This window comes from Stegodyphus dumicola, chromosome 5, assembly GCF_044657685.1.
Source record: "Stegodyphus dumicola isolate Sdum_Otavi_A_Nest chromosome 5, ASM4465768v1".
In the NCBI taxonomy this organism is placed as follows: domain Eukaryota; kingdom Metazoa; phylum Arthropoda; class Arachnida; order Araneae; family Eresidae; genus Stegodyphus; species Stegodyphus dumicola.
The window spans coordinates 19297234-19312585 of NC_140772.1; the positions used below are offsets into that span (position 1 = coordinate 19297234).

The 15352-nt window shown below is 37.1% G+C and overlaps 1 protein-coding gene across 1 annotated transcript in view; it reads left to right on the forward strand.

Moving 5' to 3' along the window:
- LOC118189441 (putative RNA-binding protein 19) overlaps positions 1-15352 on the forward strand; it is a 138801-nt gene that overhangs the window by 64927 nt on the left and 58522 nt on the right. The window contains exon 25 of the mRNA XM_035360044.2: positions 8465-8591. Coding sequence (XP_035215935.1) covers positions 8465-8591 — 127 coding nt within the window. The remainder of the gene's footprint in view (positions 1-8464; positions 8592-15352) is intronic.

A 15352-nucleotide genomic window follows, 5' to 3' on the forward strand; every position in this document is an offset into this window, starting at 1 on the left:
CGATTGGTGACAGGTAAGGAGAGTATGGTGGCCAGGGAAGCATCTATATATGTTGCAGAGCATGTTGGCAGATGCGAGCACTGTGTGGTCGAGCGTTATCCTGCTGAAAAATTGCATTAGGGAGCACCAGAAGGTAGGGGATTGCCACCGGCTTCAGAACATTATCCAAGTATCGTTGGGCCGTCATAGTGCCCTGAATACGAACTAGAGGTGACCTGGAATCATAGGCAATAGCGCCCCAAACCATTATGCCATGTTATCACGCGGTGGGGCGTTCCACAGTTACTGCCGGATTAGATATGTCTCCACGTCGACGCCACACATGTATGCGGCGACTGTCACTGGATAAATAGAAGCGTGACTCATCTGAGAACACGTCATTTCGCCATTCTGTCATCCACATCGCTCCAATCCGGCACCATTCTAAACATTGGCATCTATGCTGTGGGGTTAATGGCAGTCTTCTTAACGGACGCCGTAAGTGCAGGTCGCGTTCAACCAATTGACAGGAAATGGTTCTGGTCGACGCGGGAACATCCAGGGTATCTTGCACATGCTGCAGAAACGCAGTACAAGTGAGTTGCGGGACCGCCACAGCTTGTTGGCGGATGCGTCGATCCACGCGTGCTGACATCACTCTGGCTGCACCTACACCCCTCCTTCTTCCCACATTTCTTTGTTCCAACCATGTTCACCATAGCCGATGCACCGTGCTCGCATCCATGTGGGTATCAGCTGCGATTTGACGTAATGACCAACCCGCCCTTTTCAATCCGATCACCATACCCCTCATAAAATCGTCTATCTGCTGGAAATGTCTTCGTTGACGGCGGCCTGGCGTTCTTTCCTATTACACGTATCCTCTGGGACAAAAACCAACTTTCTTCGATGATTCATCTGGCAGAAATAACGGCACGAATATTGCCCATTCTGCACATTCCTTTCCTTATATCTTACTTCATGTGCATCGGAGAGCTGCGCATTTCACATCATTCGCATAACTCAGTGAAGTACGTCTACTCTAAAATTTGCATAAATTTCTGACCACTCCTTCTTGGTGTTGCATTTTCAATGTCGAGCAGTGTATATAGTCATGCGTTGTTTTATAATTTTATTTTTCTTACTTTTATTGAAACAAAATCATCAATAATATTTTCAAAGTCAACTTGATTACTTAATCTGTATTTTATAGAGAAAACAGACATAGGTAAAAGTTTTGCTTTACCTAGTGAAAAGCCATACAAACCTTTTTATTGTTTAAAGTTTGTTAAACCCTTTATTACTACTAGCAAGACGCACTGACATTCATAAAAATATCATATAAACTGGTTTTTATGAAACTGTAGTCTTGTATTACATACCGCATAAGAAGCAATTTGTTGTGTCTCTCTCATGTCAGCATGTTGAATAACATCATTTGTCAGAAAGTATCTCATGCCAAGACATAGAAAAGTTGGAAACTGAAAACAAAATCTCAACTTATTCAACTGAGCAGAAGTGCAAGTTCTAAGAGTCAGTTCTAAGAGATGGAGAAAATTCAAAGATATCTTTTTCAAGATCACTTACGAGGTATTCCCTCAGGTAATGAGCGTTATTTGCCAATAACAGTCTTTCCGAAGAAGTATTGTGATACCTTCCACTTGCAAAGATAACTTTCAGCAGCAGTCAGAAGAAGAATATCAAAACAAACACTTTGCAGACACCTTCATGCACATGTATTGTCGGCACATAGGCTATTTGTTTATATTTTGATGACTTCCTAATATTATATGTCTTGAAGAAAATGAGTTAAAAAGTACTGTGATTGGGAATCGAGTAGAACCAAACTCATTTTTTTGACGAGTCCAGATTCTATAGCCTGACAACTGGCAACTTCTGATGTGGAGAAAATGTAGCATAGTTCAGTCCATGTCAAGATAAGGTTGTGTTTTGCTGAAGACTGTGTGGTGTTTGAACAAAAAGGAATACTGTTAAGTGAGCAAATAAATCTGCACATTATTCAGAGTTTGTCCCTGTCTGCACAAAGCTACACAGATGAAGTTCTCAGACCTGTAATTGTGGCTTATACTGCTCCATCGGTTACTCAGTATTTTTGTATTATGACAAAGTCTGACTTAATTTGGCATGTCTTGTGAACCAAATGTTTGAAAAAGAAGCAATGGAATGCATGCCTCCGAAATTTGAATCTGATTAACGTGTTTGGGACACATCAGACAGATGCATTGCTGTTAACCACAGTTTTTCTTCCTGATGCATATTCACTTACAAAGTTCTGTTCTTCAGAAATGGAAGAGAATCTCCCAAAATTGTATCAACCACCTTAATAACTCAGTGCCTGATAAACGTGAAGCCAATTTGCATGTTAGTAGTATTAAACAGAGACTTCACCAGAAACTTCAACTGCAAAAGCCTGCCAGCAGAAAGCACATCCAAAGTCAATTGGAGTTAATAGCTTTATTTGGGGGGAGAAGGATTCTAACATGTAATAAAAGGAGTTCATTGGGTAGTACCATGATTGATTGCTTTAGAGCACTATCCCATGATCTCTAGTAATTAATTTATTGGTAATAAACTGAATATGCTAATTTCCCCCTTTTTTTATCCCACCCTCTATCAATGACAGCAATCGTAGAACATGGACTCGCAGAAATTAAGAACAAGAAAAACTTTTGCATAAGTTTGTGCAAGCTTTCCTTAACTCTTTCAACAGAAGTAAAACTCTTAAAAAAAAAAAAAAAAAAAAAACTACAGTGCTGAGGAAACTTGAAATTAAGGGATAAAATAAAGTACAGGGTGCGGCAGGGAAATGGACGATTATGAACAATGCTGTTTTTGTTTATACAAATGTATTTACTATTTTGTGGATACACACGCATAAACTACATGAAATGTCATTTGTGAAAATGTTTTTGTTTCAAAAATGCAGTTGTTCAAAATGCAATTTCTATGTCCTAAAAATCACGTCTTCTGAATGTCCTCCATTTCTTCTAAGGCACTTATGGTATCTTGCTTGAACATTATGCATTGCACGTCGGGAACATTCCTCCGGGAATACTGGCAACCTCTTCACGAATAGCTGTTTAAAGTTCATCTTGATCTTTGGGGCGACTGGAAAACACTTTGCTTTTGAGATATCCCACAAAGGAAAAAGTCACACATCGTTAAGTTAATTATTAATTTCATTTTGGCATTTTGTGTTGAATCAGTATAAACGGCAAATCACTTTTTAAATTATTGCCACCAAATATTAGAGCCCTGTATTATATTTAAAGAAATTAAATAATGAAGAATCCGCATTAATGTGTGTATGTTTCTCGCATTGTGATTAACAACGGTTCCTAGAGCCATCAAATTTTGATTAAAGTATGTCTCCACCCGAATATGGGCATCTGGAAATCCGAATTTGGAATTTGTTTTATTATCTTGTATGGTCTACTTGTCTAACTTCTAAGTGAGAACTGTAATAGTAACTACACAGAAGAAGGGTTAAAATTACCCTTTATTAAACTCTTTAAAATTTGCAGTGCGTCAACTCGATGCTAACACACTACGCCTCCCTTGGGTGCTAACTGAAATCATAGAACTAAACTAAAAATTCGAAGATATTCACAAGTAGTAGAAATCCCCTACTGAACTCAGATATTCCTGTTTCTTAAACCCGTGTCGAAACTGATGGCGGCAAGTAAATGCAGTTAAGCCACTTAAACCAGCAATAACTCCGGGAGTACAAGCTCACGTAACGGAGGTGACGGCAATAGCCTATCTCTCCCTAACTTTCCTACTGAACCTCGGTTTTAAACTCAAGGTAGAATTTGCATTCCTTCACGCGTGCTAGCAAATTTAAATATTTCGGCATTGACAATTTGGGGAATGAAGGCTTATAGGAAAGCCTAAAATTAAAACTTAAACTTGTTAGTTAAAAATAAACATAAAACCCTACAATCTATTTCATATTTTGTAAAGCATTTATAAGTTTCTGATTAAGAAACTAAATTCTAAAGATATGCTGTGTAAAATATTTTGTGATATTGATGTTGAACTGAATTTTAAGGTGTAAGTGCGAAGAAAAAAAAGGCATCTTTTGGCATAATATAAAGTCTGAAAACTTTCAATTTTTTTCTTTTTTAAACTCTATCGCTTTGTACTTTGTAGTAAACTTCTATTATCTGTAAGCTAAAGAAAAGATTTTCCCTACAAATTCGGCTACATGTGTCAGAACCGACAATTTTTTAATTTATGTAGTTCATTAATCTTGTGGTAGCGTAGCATTAAATCACTGATCAACCATCTTAAAATGGTGTAATTTAAAATATAGTGAAAAAACGTGACTGTGGGTGTCTGTAATGTTAGGAATTCATCTTTTATATCAATTAAATAAATTACCCGTTTTTATCTTTTATTTATTTATTTTTTTTTTTTTTTTCTTTTTAATTTTGCAGTTTTTGGATTTTATTGCAGTAAACATATTTCTGATAGGTAAATCAAGTGATGCACATACCTGAATTCGCTTCTCATTCATTTTGAAACTATCTCAAGAGTTTCATCAAAGTTCATTTTGCTTCGATTTCCTCTTCGCGTTTTTCCTGGTTCGAATCTCCTGTCCCCCGGGATGAAGGGGATTATTTTAAAGTATCTTTTTAAGTCTTCTCTAATCTCTGAGTCTGGAAAGAGGGATTAGAATTGAATAATTTATCGTCATTTCTCTTCCACTACCCCTCTCCCCCCCACACCGTCCCTACGTTCTCTGAAAACGGTGGAGGTTGATCGCCTCCCTTCCTCCCATGCCACCAATTTTCGTCGTTTGCCTCAAAACAATCCGTTTCTGCACAATTCCAAGAGATTTTTCAGCATTTCTCGTAGCTTACGTTTCCGTTCACTTCCTTTGTTATTTAAAATTCTGCCGGTGGGAAGAACTTTTCATGCTGTTTGCGTACTAAAATTTTGCTTTTCCAGTGTTATGGTTACTGATTACGAAGAATTAGAAATCGGTTCGAGATGGTCTTAAGTCTTGTAGTGTCTTTCCTCTGAAGAACGATTCATAAAGTTCTTGTCTACTTCGCATCCCGTTATCATATCGACAATGCAATTAACAATCATTGATGAAATGCGAAATGGAGTATCTGTTGTTGGCTGTATAATGACAGCTACCTGCATGTATAAAGATGTTGTTATATAGATTTTTATCTATATATGAATTTTTTCAGGATCTGGCATGAAAATGCTTTCACGTTTCTCGTTTTGAAACTCTGATAGTCTGTACTAAATTCGATCGTAAGTGGTAGTCTCTGGTTTAGTGGGTTAGTTCCCAAACGATTCGACTAACAGCGACCATACTTGCGAACGAGATATCATGGGTGGGCGGGAATAATTTATAATTTAATCATTAATTTGATTAATAACGTCTTCGCGCATATAAACAAATGGCGCAAACCACTTGTTTTCAAACTTCGCCGATTTGGGAATGTTCTTTTGTGGAAAATCTCAAATTATATATGTGCTAGTTTTCTAGTTTGCTTGTTTCACAGGACCTTTAAACTACCATGTATTTCGGCGTATAATGTGCACATATACGTGGGCATTTCGAAAAGTAAAGATACACCGTACGCCAGAGGAAAAGAAAAGTTTTGGTGAGCAAGTTGGCAACACAGGTGTTAACCTTGAACCGTTAGCTTTCTCCTCGCGGTCGTTCGGCATTCTAACGTTGATTCTGGTTGGAGTAGGTCGTGTTTAAAATGGCTGCGCCGATTCAGAATCCCGCCAAATGCGAAGTGCGCTCCGTCATAAGTTTTCTTCATGCAAAAGGTCAGCGACCAGCGGATATTCACAAAGAAATTGTTTCTGTTTATGGGAACATTATGAATCGACAAAATGTAACGAAATGGTATCGTCATTTCTCTGAAGGTAGGACCGATGTTCATGACAAACAAAGAACAGATCGGCCATCTGTGATCTCTGATGCCCTTCTTTAGAAAACAGAGGAAGCAATTCGTGCTAATAGACGTCTCAAATTGAAAGAATTGCATCAGATCATACTGGAAGTGTCAATGGCAACTCTTTTTGAAGTTATGACTGTCAAGTTAGGTTACAGGAAATTGTGTGCACGCTGGGTTCCAACAGGCGGCAACCTTCTATGACTGCGGGATACAAAAGCTTGTGCACCGACTTAACAAATGTTTGGATAACGGGGGTGATTATGTCGAAAAATAATAAATAATCCAGTTAATAAGATGTAACTGACGTTTTCTAAATAAATGTTTTTTTTTTTTTTTTTTTTTTTTTTTTTTTAAAGAAATGCGAGCCATTGTATCTTTACTTTTCGAAATGCCCTCGTACTTCCCAACTACGTTTATTAATTTTTATTTACATTCGCCATATAACGCGCACCTCTTTCGCTAACGAAACCTGAAAGATACGTGTGCGATGCTCTTTTCTTTTGAAGTCATTCATTCGAAGACTTTTCCCGTGCTTTGGAAAATGGTATATTGAATTGACAAGCGATAAGGTGAACAATACCTGTGTGTCAGTAAATAATTCTGCAAAGAGTGTGGGTTGTATTCAATGCAGAAGTGTACAAGAGTGTTATTATAGAGTTTTGAGGGAAAAGTGAGCAGAATTTGGGTTATGAATGCCCTTCCGACCTGAATGAATTCGCAAAATTAGGAGTCAGAGGTTTTCTCTTTCTGTAGTCTTTTGAAGTGAACATCGAAGGCTTTGGTAAATCGTTTTTCTTTTAGCTTAAATACACTTGATCTGGTGTTCGTTTAATATTAAATATGGCTCTTGCCAAACGAAACAACACAAACTGCTTTCAAACGCCTCTTAGAACGGATTATGTTTGTTATTTGATTCACCACTGTAGCTACTAAAAGATCAATTTGTAACCCCTACACATAATGAGATAATACCATTTTATAAGGTCTGTTAGTTATCCATTGGCTTTTCCTTTTGAAGCACTCGTCATAAGTAAAATTTTTGTTGTTCATGAAAATAAAACTTGAAAACCCAGTACTACTACCCTCCCCCATGGAATTTATTTGGCTGACTCTCTTTTATAAATAAATGAAGGTAGAATCAATGCTTTCAACAACATATGTAGGCTGTTTAGCATCATTTCTTTTACATTCATTACTTTTTGATCAGTTTTACTTCAGTGTCTGAAAGTAGGTGAGTACTTTCATTGCAAAAGGTTGCAAAAGCTCTGCCATCATAAATTTGGACTTTCTGAGCCCCTGATTCAATAGATTCAATCATATTTTCTAAAGATTTTTGTAAACAATCTTTACCTAACAAGTAAAACGCAATAGCTAACATAAAACTGGTATTAAAATTCTTTTCTTAAGAAAGGTCAAAAGCAAAAATAAGCTAATTCAAATTATGTAATTGTTTTAAGTAATTTATATAGTTTAAAGAATGGCTATCTTTTACGTTTATAATGCCCACCAGCGGCCGAGCGGTAATGTCGCTGAACACTGGTAGTTCGGTCCGAGGTTCGAATCCCGCGAACGGGCTGGCTGCATGGGCGTTTTCGTGGTTTTCCCCATGTGTAACGTGTATACGAGCCAGTTTCCCTTAGAAAGTCCTCCACAAAGGCATCCCTCCCCTTAGGCAGATAGCCCTAGTGTGCTTTGCCGTAATTAAATAAACCAAACCAAACATTTACGTTTATAATCGTTACGTCTCGTCACTCTGTGAAGTGCATCTTCAGTGGATTCCTTCCCATGTTGATATATGGGGGAATGAAATGGCAGATATTCTGGCGAGGGAGGCTTCTGAAGAACCTTTGCCAATTATCAATTCACTGACATATCTTGAACTGCGTTCCATTAGAAGACATGCTGACAGGCAGATTTGGCTCGTTCCCCCGAGTCATCCCTGGTATCAAGCTGATTGTCCTGGAAGATCCCTTGCTATGGATTGCGAAAGATGTGTTCAGACAACACTTTCCCGATTCTTCAGTGGACACTTGAGGGGACTTGAGGTTGAGAGTGGTGTCAAGATGCACCCAATTTGTTCGAAATGTCACAATGCACCCGCATCACCGGCACATATCCTTGAGTGCCTGGAGTTGTCTCTTGTGGACCTTTACGGGTCTCCTAAGCTTGTTTTTGATTTTCTAAAGGTGAGTGGACTCGTGGACCTCGTCTAGTATACTATTCCTAGGCATGAAGATTAGCAACAACAACAACGTTTATAACAAGGGGTGGAAAATAATAATGGGTAAGAGATGTTTCCAATTTAGGTTTAGTCGTGAAGAGGATGAAGGATCGTCACTGGGCACAGTTCCTCCCCCCTTGTTACCTTACGTAACATAATTGAGTGCTCATGTGTGGTAGTTTCAGGTGCATTCTGGAGTGTAGCGTATTGTCGCTACTTTTTCGATTCCTTTACCTTCATTTTTACGTTGTTTAATTGTAATATACATGTGTTTTCAAGAAATCTTTTCTTTTTTTTTTTTTTTTTTTAGCGTGCTTTTGAAGCCTTGTGTCATAGCACTCATTTGTACAATCGCCGTTTGGTGCTGGAGTGGGCGAACCCCGAAGCTGACAGTGTTACCGAACTTCGTAAAAAAACAGCTAAAGATTTCATCCAAGGTAAGTTTTCGATGGTTTCTCTCTGAATCATATTCATGAAGAAAAAAAAAAAAAAAAAAAAAAAAAAAACTAAGTATTAATATTTATATATAGATTGCAAACGCAGTTCTACATGCTAAAAGATATTACTTATTTATTTTAATTTTTAATTATGTAAGGTGAATTGCCAAGGTAATTAAAGTTAAAGTAAGATTAGGTAAGACAGATGAATCATAATGTCCTTTTTACTTCGGGAAGTAAAAAGGAAGTATTGTAATCGCGAAGAATTTCCGGTATCATATATCAACGAAAATATCCATTTTGAGCGCTATCGAATTAACGATTTTTTTTCGTGACATCTGTACGTAAAGACAGAATAAAGGACTCGTTTTTTCCCAAAAAATTATAAAACTGATTTAAAAGGAATTCTGAAGGGAATTTTTCCTGGCGTCTCTGCGTGCGTGCGTACGTATGTTTGTATCTCGCATCACTCAAAAACAAGTAAACTCAGACCGTTGAAATTTTGTATAGAGGACTGCTGTGACAAATAGTTGTGCATCTCCCTTTTTGGTTCAAATCGGCCGCACCAAAAGTATATAAATATATATATCCAATCTGTTACTCGACGCGGTGAGCTGGTTTCATTATTATAGTATTACTATTATATGTTGGTAAATTGTGCATTTTTTGTTTTAAAGGTGATTGAATTATGTTGTTTTTATGTTCCGGTTAAGGTTTTAGTTAATCTGCATGTAATAGATGTAGAATTAACAACAATTTAAAAGTTGTTTAAGTGCGACTGAGTCTTATAGAGCTTATATTTGTTTACATTTCAAACTTAGCCGAAGAGTGAATTAAATCAGATTCTGCATCTTCAGTGTCTTTTTGCTGAGTGGGACCAAAAGTAAACCGAAAAAAGTAGTGCACAAATGTAGTTTTGTGCATCGAGAAATCTGCCTTCTTGCCCGTTGGCCGAATTGCGTGTTTGTGCGTAGAAACTGTAATTTTAACTATAAAAAAATTTTAATTGTGTTTAGTGTTTTATGTTTTTCGATATTTTTTAATTTTTAATGAAGATGTTTTTGAGTTTTTATGTATTTTTGCCTTGCCGTGAAGTGAGAGCTGAATTAATTAAACGCGAAATATATCTCTAATGAAATTCTAGGAAATGAATTTAAATGAAATGCAGCAAAAAACTGTGTATAATTTAATAGGCCGTACAAGTAAGTCTTGTAATGTTCACATCCGATATTTTTTTAATTTAGTACTGTAAATTTGTCTCTTAAAGGCTATCTGCTGTGGAGACGATGTCTTCATGAGATCTTTCTAATGGAAACTGATTGGTACTTAGAGTTACAAGTGAGGAAATCACAAAACACTAATATAACTGGCCTATTCGGTGGTATTCGAACCGGAATCCAATCACCTGTGTTCAGTTATCTTATCCTGACTAAAGTCCCTATCACATATGCTCCCACTACGCGGGACTGGACGTCGAAAGGGACATTTCTCAGAACCCGCACATTTCCATGAAACCTACGTAACTAGATTACCATTTTCGCATACTAAACAGACTTGAACGCCAAGCAGTAATCGATTATCGCTCTGATTGGAATCGCGTGAACCTTCAGAAGCAGAACTTTCGTCCGATTGGGTGATCTCTACCCGGGACAGAGCTGCAGACGAGTTTCAAAATATCCCGCGTAGTGGAGACATCATTTCTGTATTTAGGTGGGTCTTCGCTTCCAGCGGAGCTATTTTATATAGGAATGCTCCCGTTTAAATCAATGCTACCAGAGTCTCGTTTCTCAGAAAAGTCCCGTCTGTGACCGTCGCTAGATGTGATAACACCTTAAGACGCATTGTGGTTAGCAGAGGCTGATCACTCGCCTGAAACCAAGATTGTAGATTCGACTTGTGATTCTCGACGAATGCTACCGAGTAAATGTAAAGATGTTATCATTTCTAGCAGCAGTCCCTGCTAGACGGGACTTTTCTGAGAAACGAGATTCTGGTAGCACTGGTTTAAACGGGAGGATCCCTAAGAAAAAAAGCCCCGCTGGAAGCGAAGTCCTGCCTAGCTACGGAAATGATGTAGCGGCTGCGTGGGATTTTTTTAAAACTAACCGAAAATGTCTCGGCTGGAGCTCTGTCCCGGGTAAAGATAAATTAATAAGACGAAAATTCTGCTTCTGAAGGATCACGTGATCCCAATATGAGGAGATAATCGAATACAGTTTGATGTTCAAGTCTTTGTGGTAAGTGAAAATGGTAACCTAGCTACGTGGGTTTCCTGGAAATGTGTGGGTTCTGAGAATCGTCCCTTTCGACGTCAAGCCCCTCGTAGCGGAAACATAATGTGACTGCGACATAAAGCTTGGTTTTGTATATGTATCTTTTTTCCTTTTCGGCGATGGTCTACCTTCTGTTGTGCATCCTGGGCAACGTTTTTGATGATGAGATAGGTGTATGACGAATGGGCTTCGCGATTCTCGACGAATTCTACCGAGTACATGTAAGTCATATTCGTTCAGTTTAATAATCCTAGAATCTTAACAATATCTTCATAAAAGTTGCTGCCATTTCTGGGCCACCTAAACGTAAAGGATGTTTGTGCATTATAGGCGAGACCGAAGGGAATTTTTCTTGTGCTTTTACTGTGGAATAAGCGTATGCCGGTTCAGGCCGTTCCCAACTCGGTCATAATACTTCCATTGCCGATTCAGCCTCAAAAGAAGGGATTCGATCATTTTTATTACCAACTGGAAATTGCCTGGAAATATCCTTTCGTCTTATTTACTATAATATCTACGATTTTACACCTCATTTTTATAAATAGTATTAATGTTTTTTCCAATGCAGGTCTTTTTTAATGTAGCTTCTTTGCATATTATCGGAATAATCGTTCGCGGCGTCTATCCAAATAGTTCATTTTATTCATCGTCGACATCAATTTTTGCATCATTCCCTGCACTTGCATGATTTATTTGATCAATTATTTCATCACGTGAGCTTTTAAAAATAACGACAATTTCAAAAGACCTCATCGTGACCAGTGCAATATATAACAGCATCTTGGCAAGGAAAAAAGAAGAAAATAATTTGCTGCAAAAATCTGGTCCTTAAGATACGAAAATAGACGAATTATGTGATGGTTTTAATATAAAATCCGTAAGATAAAAGAGTTATAAATTTACCCCTGAATCATATATTTTGATTGGGATTCTAACTGAATTGAGAATAATGTAGTCAGGTCTGCAGTGGGACATTGCTGGAGATTATTGCGCTCTTTTTACTTAATTAATACACCGTCGGAGAAATTTTCTTTCGAAAGAAATACGTTCTTCTTTGTCTCAGATATTTTCTGACCTATGCGTGCTGCGTGCATTCGTTGTGCAAGGCGTTTGTTATGTGGGGCACCAATGTACTACTTCCTTATTCCAGGTCTTATTTGCCTTGTTTTGACAATTCGTAATACAGTACAAAGTCCGTAATCCGGACGTCCATTATCTGGAATAATCTATAATCCGGACCTCAAAGCCACAAACTTGACGCATGCGCGTAAAGAATGCGCATACTTTACGCATGCGCGTAATGCATGCTTTACACATGCGCGCGTTGAAAGAAATGTTTAATAAAGTAAACAAATAAATATTATGCTTTTTTTTTTTTGGTAAAATTTGATACCCTTTAAATCATAATTGCTCTTTATTTCATAAATTACGGTTTCGTATTTTTAATTGTATAATTTCTGCGTGCCATCTTACCAGATTTAAATTGATGATCTATAATCCGGAAAAACCCCTAATCCGGAATCGTCGAAGTCCCGACGAGTCTGGATTACAGATTTTTGTACTGTAATGGGTAAACAGTCCCACCATTGTGATATCTGTTCCGTATCACTACAATTTTTCAGCACAAGAAAATCTTAATGTTTCCGAAATTCCTGAGAAATTTGACTAAACTTATAAACCTGTAGTAATGAGTAAATTGAAGAGGGCTCGTAGGTTTTGGAAGGCTGTGTGAATGTTCAAAATGAAGAACAAAATGGCGATCCCCGTATTCAAAATAAATTAACCGTTTGAGTCTGGCGAAGCGCTAACGCGCTTCACTTGTCGTATGCCAAAAATACGGCGCAGCGCAATTTTGTATCGAGAATGCAAAGACGCTGCTGTTGGTTTACGCAATTATTGAGAGCAGTTGTAGTGATATCAGTAGCGGGAATTGGAAATTGTTTTCATTTTTTTACCAAGTGTTATACTGATAATTACGAAATAACCCATATCAAGTTCTGATTCATTTGAAAGTGACTATGTTATGAGAAGTGTTAATGAAGAGTATAGTAATGACCTTGAAAGTGATAGGGGAAGTGACATCATCATTCGTTCTAAGAGATTATGAGTTATTAGTGATAGCAGCGATGATGATGATGAAGTAACTGCAAGTACCTCCGATGACGATATTATTGATGAGTTTTTTACCCGTGGATACAATTTTTTCGAACGAATCGAATACTTTTTCTGAAGTACCTGGACCAAAGCATGCTCCTCCTCCTTATGCGAAACCAATTGAATATTTCAATAATTTTTTTTTTTTTTTTTTTTTTTTTTTTTAATTCTCGATACAAAACAAGAGAAGTGCTATCGCGCTGCGCCGTATTTTTGGCATACGACAAGTGAAGCGCTCGCCGGACTCAAACGGTTAATGCAGATTCTGACTTTCATTTTGCAAAGATTTTTTACTTTGTCCGAGCGGTGAATGTCAAAATTCATTAAAATGTCAGAGTCATCATCAGAAAAACAAAATGTAATCGGAAACATAGAGTAAGTAGGCTTTTAACGTGGAAGGATATCTACTCTCTTTACTTCGCAGGCATACAACGATAAGATTAAACTTTAATAGCAGTAAATATAGAATTTGCTTAATGAATGAAAAATTGCTTCTTGAGTACCAAGTTCTTTACTATTTTGACATTACATCTGTGGAAAAAGTTTCAATTAACGCAATCGGATTAGGAATGAACCTCTTCGTAATTACCGATGTTTTGTTCTTCCACGCTGGTATCTTCAATTATAAGTGGGTAACAAGAATCGTATTTCAAACGTGGACTGTTTTCATTACATTCCATTGCGATTTCAAGAACTCTCTCTCGGCAAAACTCATCTGTTTCGCTTTTTGCTTGTACCCCATTGTTTACTCTGTTGCATCCGGTATGTAGTAACTATCCTTGATGTTTTTCTACCTTCCCTGTTCCGCCCTCCAACTTCGGGGGCGTGTTCTTATAAGGGGGTGTCGAAAGTTTTTGTGCATCCGCATTCTTTTCGGGGGTTTGTTTTGAAAGAATTCGTACGTTTTCGAAAAGTTCTGGCATTTGCCTGCCCAGAAATAGTGTACCATCTATGCTACTGCTGCTGATCTCTTTCTTTTATGTGGTTTTTCTGAGTTTGTTTGCTTTTTTTGGACCTTCATTGGCGTGAAATTCTAAGCTATCAACTGTACTGGCAACCCCATTGTATACATCAGTATTCAGAAACATAATCATGAAAGCGAATTTCGGATTCAATAATCACATTTCTGCCGCATACCTAACCTTTTTTGCTGATCCAGGCATCGTATTGTAACACTTGATTATTCTGGACATCTTTTCAGTAACACTAGTTATAGTAGAACATTTTCTTTTACCCCAGTAGTGGTTGATTGAATTTTAAAGTATATCATCAACTAGACATTTTTCCTGTGGAGATAACATTAGAAGTACTTTGTTGTAATCAACCATTTTCACCTTTTTTTCTACCTGATAACGCTATAATTGTATCATGGTTGTTGCTGTGTATGAAGCATACGTAAGAGAGTGTTCTGTTGATATTTTTTTTATTTGACTTAATGCAGTTGATGTCTATTACGGGTTCGTTCATAGGAATTCGGTTTCATTCTGTTAGAGGTTCATTCCGTCGACATTTACTGCGTATAGTCCACTTTCTGGAATCGACAAGGAGTAAACTGAAAAAATTTAAAACATATTGCTGTGAAATTTAGCATACCAGGAACAAAAGCAAGATAAAAAAGCTAACTGACCTAGAAGAAACAAAACAAAATTTGTTCTTTGGAGAAGGATGAAGCATTAGCATCACCAAAATGCCAAATTAGACTATTATAGCGTAGAAAATAATACTATTTCCAACAAAATTTACCGCTTTAAAAATGCATAGCATCGGTGATCAAAAAATAGAATAAAATTTAGATATAAAAAAGAATGCATAGTATAAACAAACTCTACCTTAAACACTACACTGCGTGAAACATATTTTGTAACAGCATATTACTTCTTTACACGAAATAAAAGTAGTGTACTCGCAAAGAATTTCGGGTTCTCATATTTCAACGAAAATACCCACTTTAGCTGCTCCCGAATCCATCTGAACCACCAAAACAACTTGTAAAATAGATTCGAAAGTTTTTTTTTTTTTTTTTTTTTTTTTTTTTTTTTTTTTTTTTTAGTAGAAGTATCAAAAAAGAGGGAACCCATATGTAGGAAGTTTAATTCCGAAAAAAATTGTGTTTTAAACTTATATGTAAATTATGAAAAAGACGTTTTACGGGGACTTGAATTCAAATCATGAATAACAAAATTTCAATCTTTGAAAAAGAAATTAATAATTAAAAACAAGTAATTGTCGCTATTGATCGGAAATTAGTTGACTTTTCAAGGGGAACAAACCAACTCCCGTTCAATGAACAATAATTAATAAATGCGAAGGTGTTTCGTCATTTACTCAAGTAAG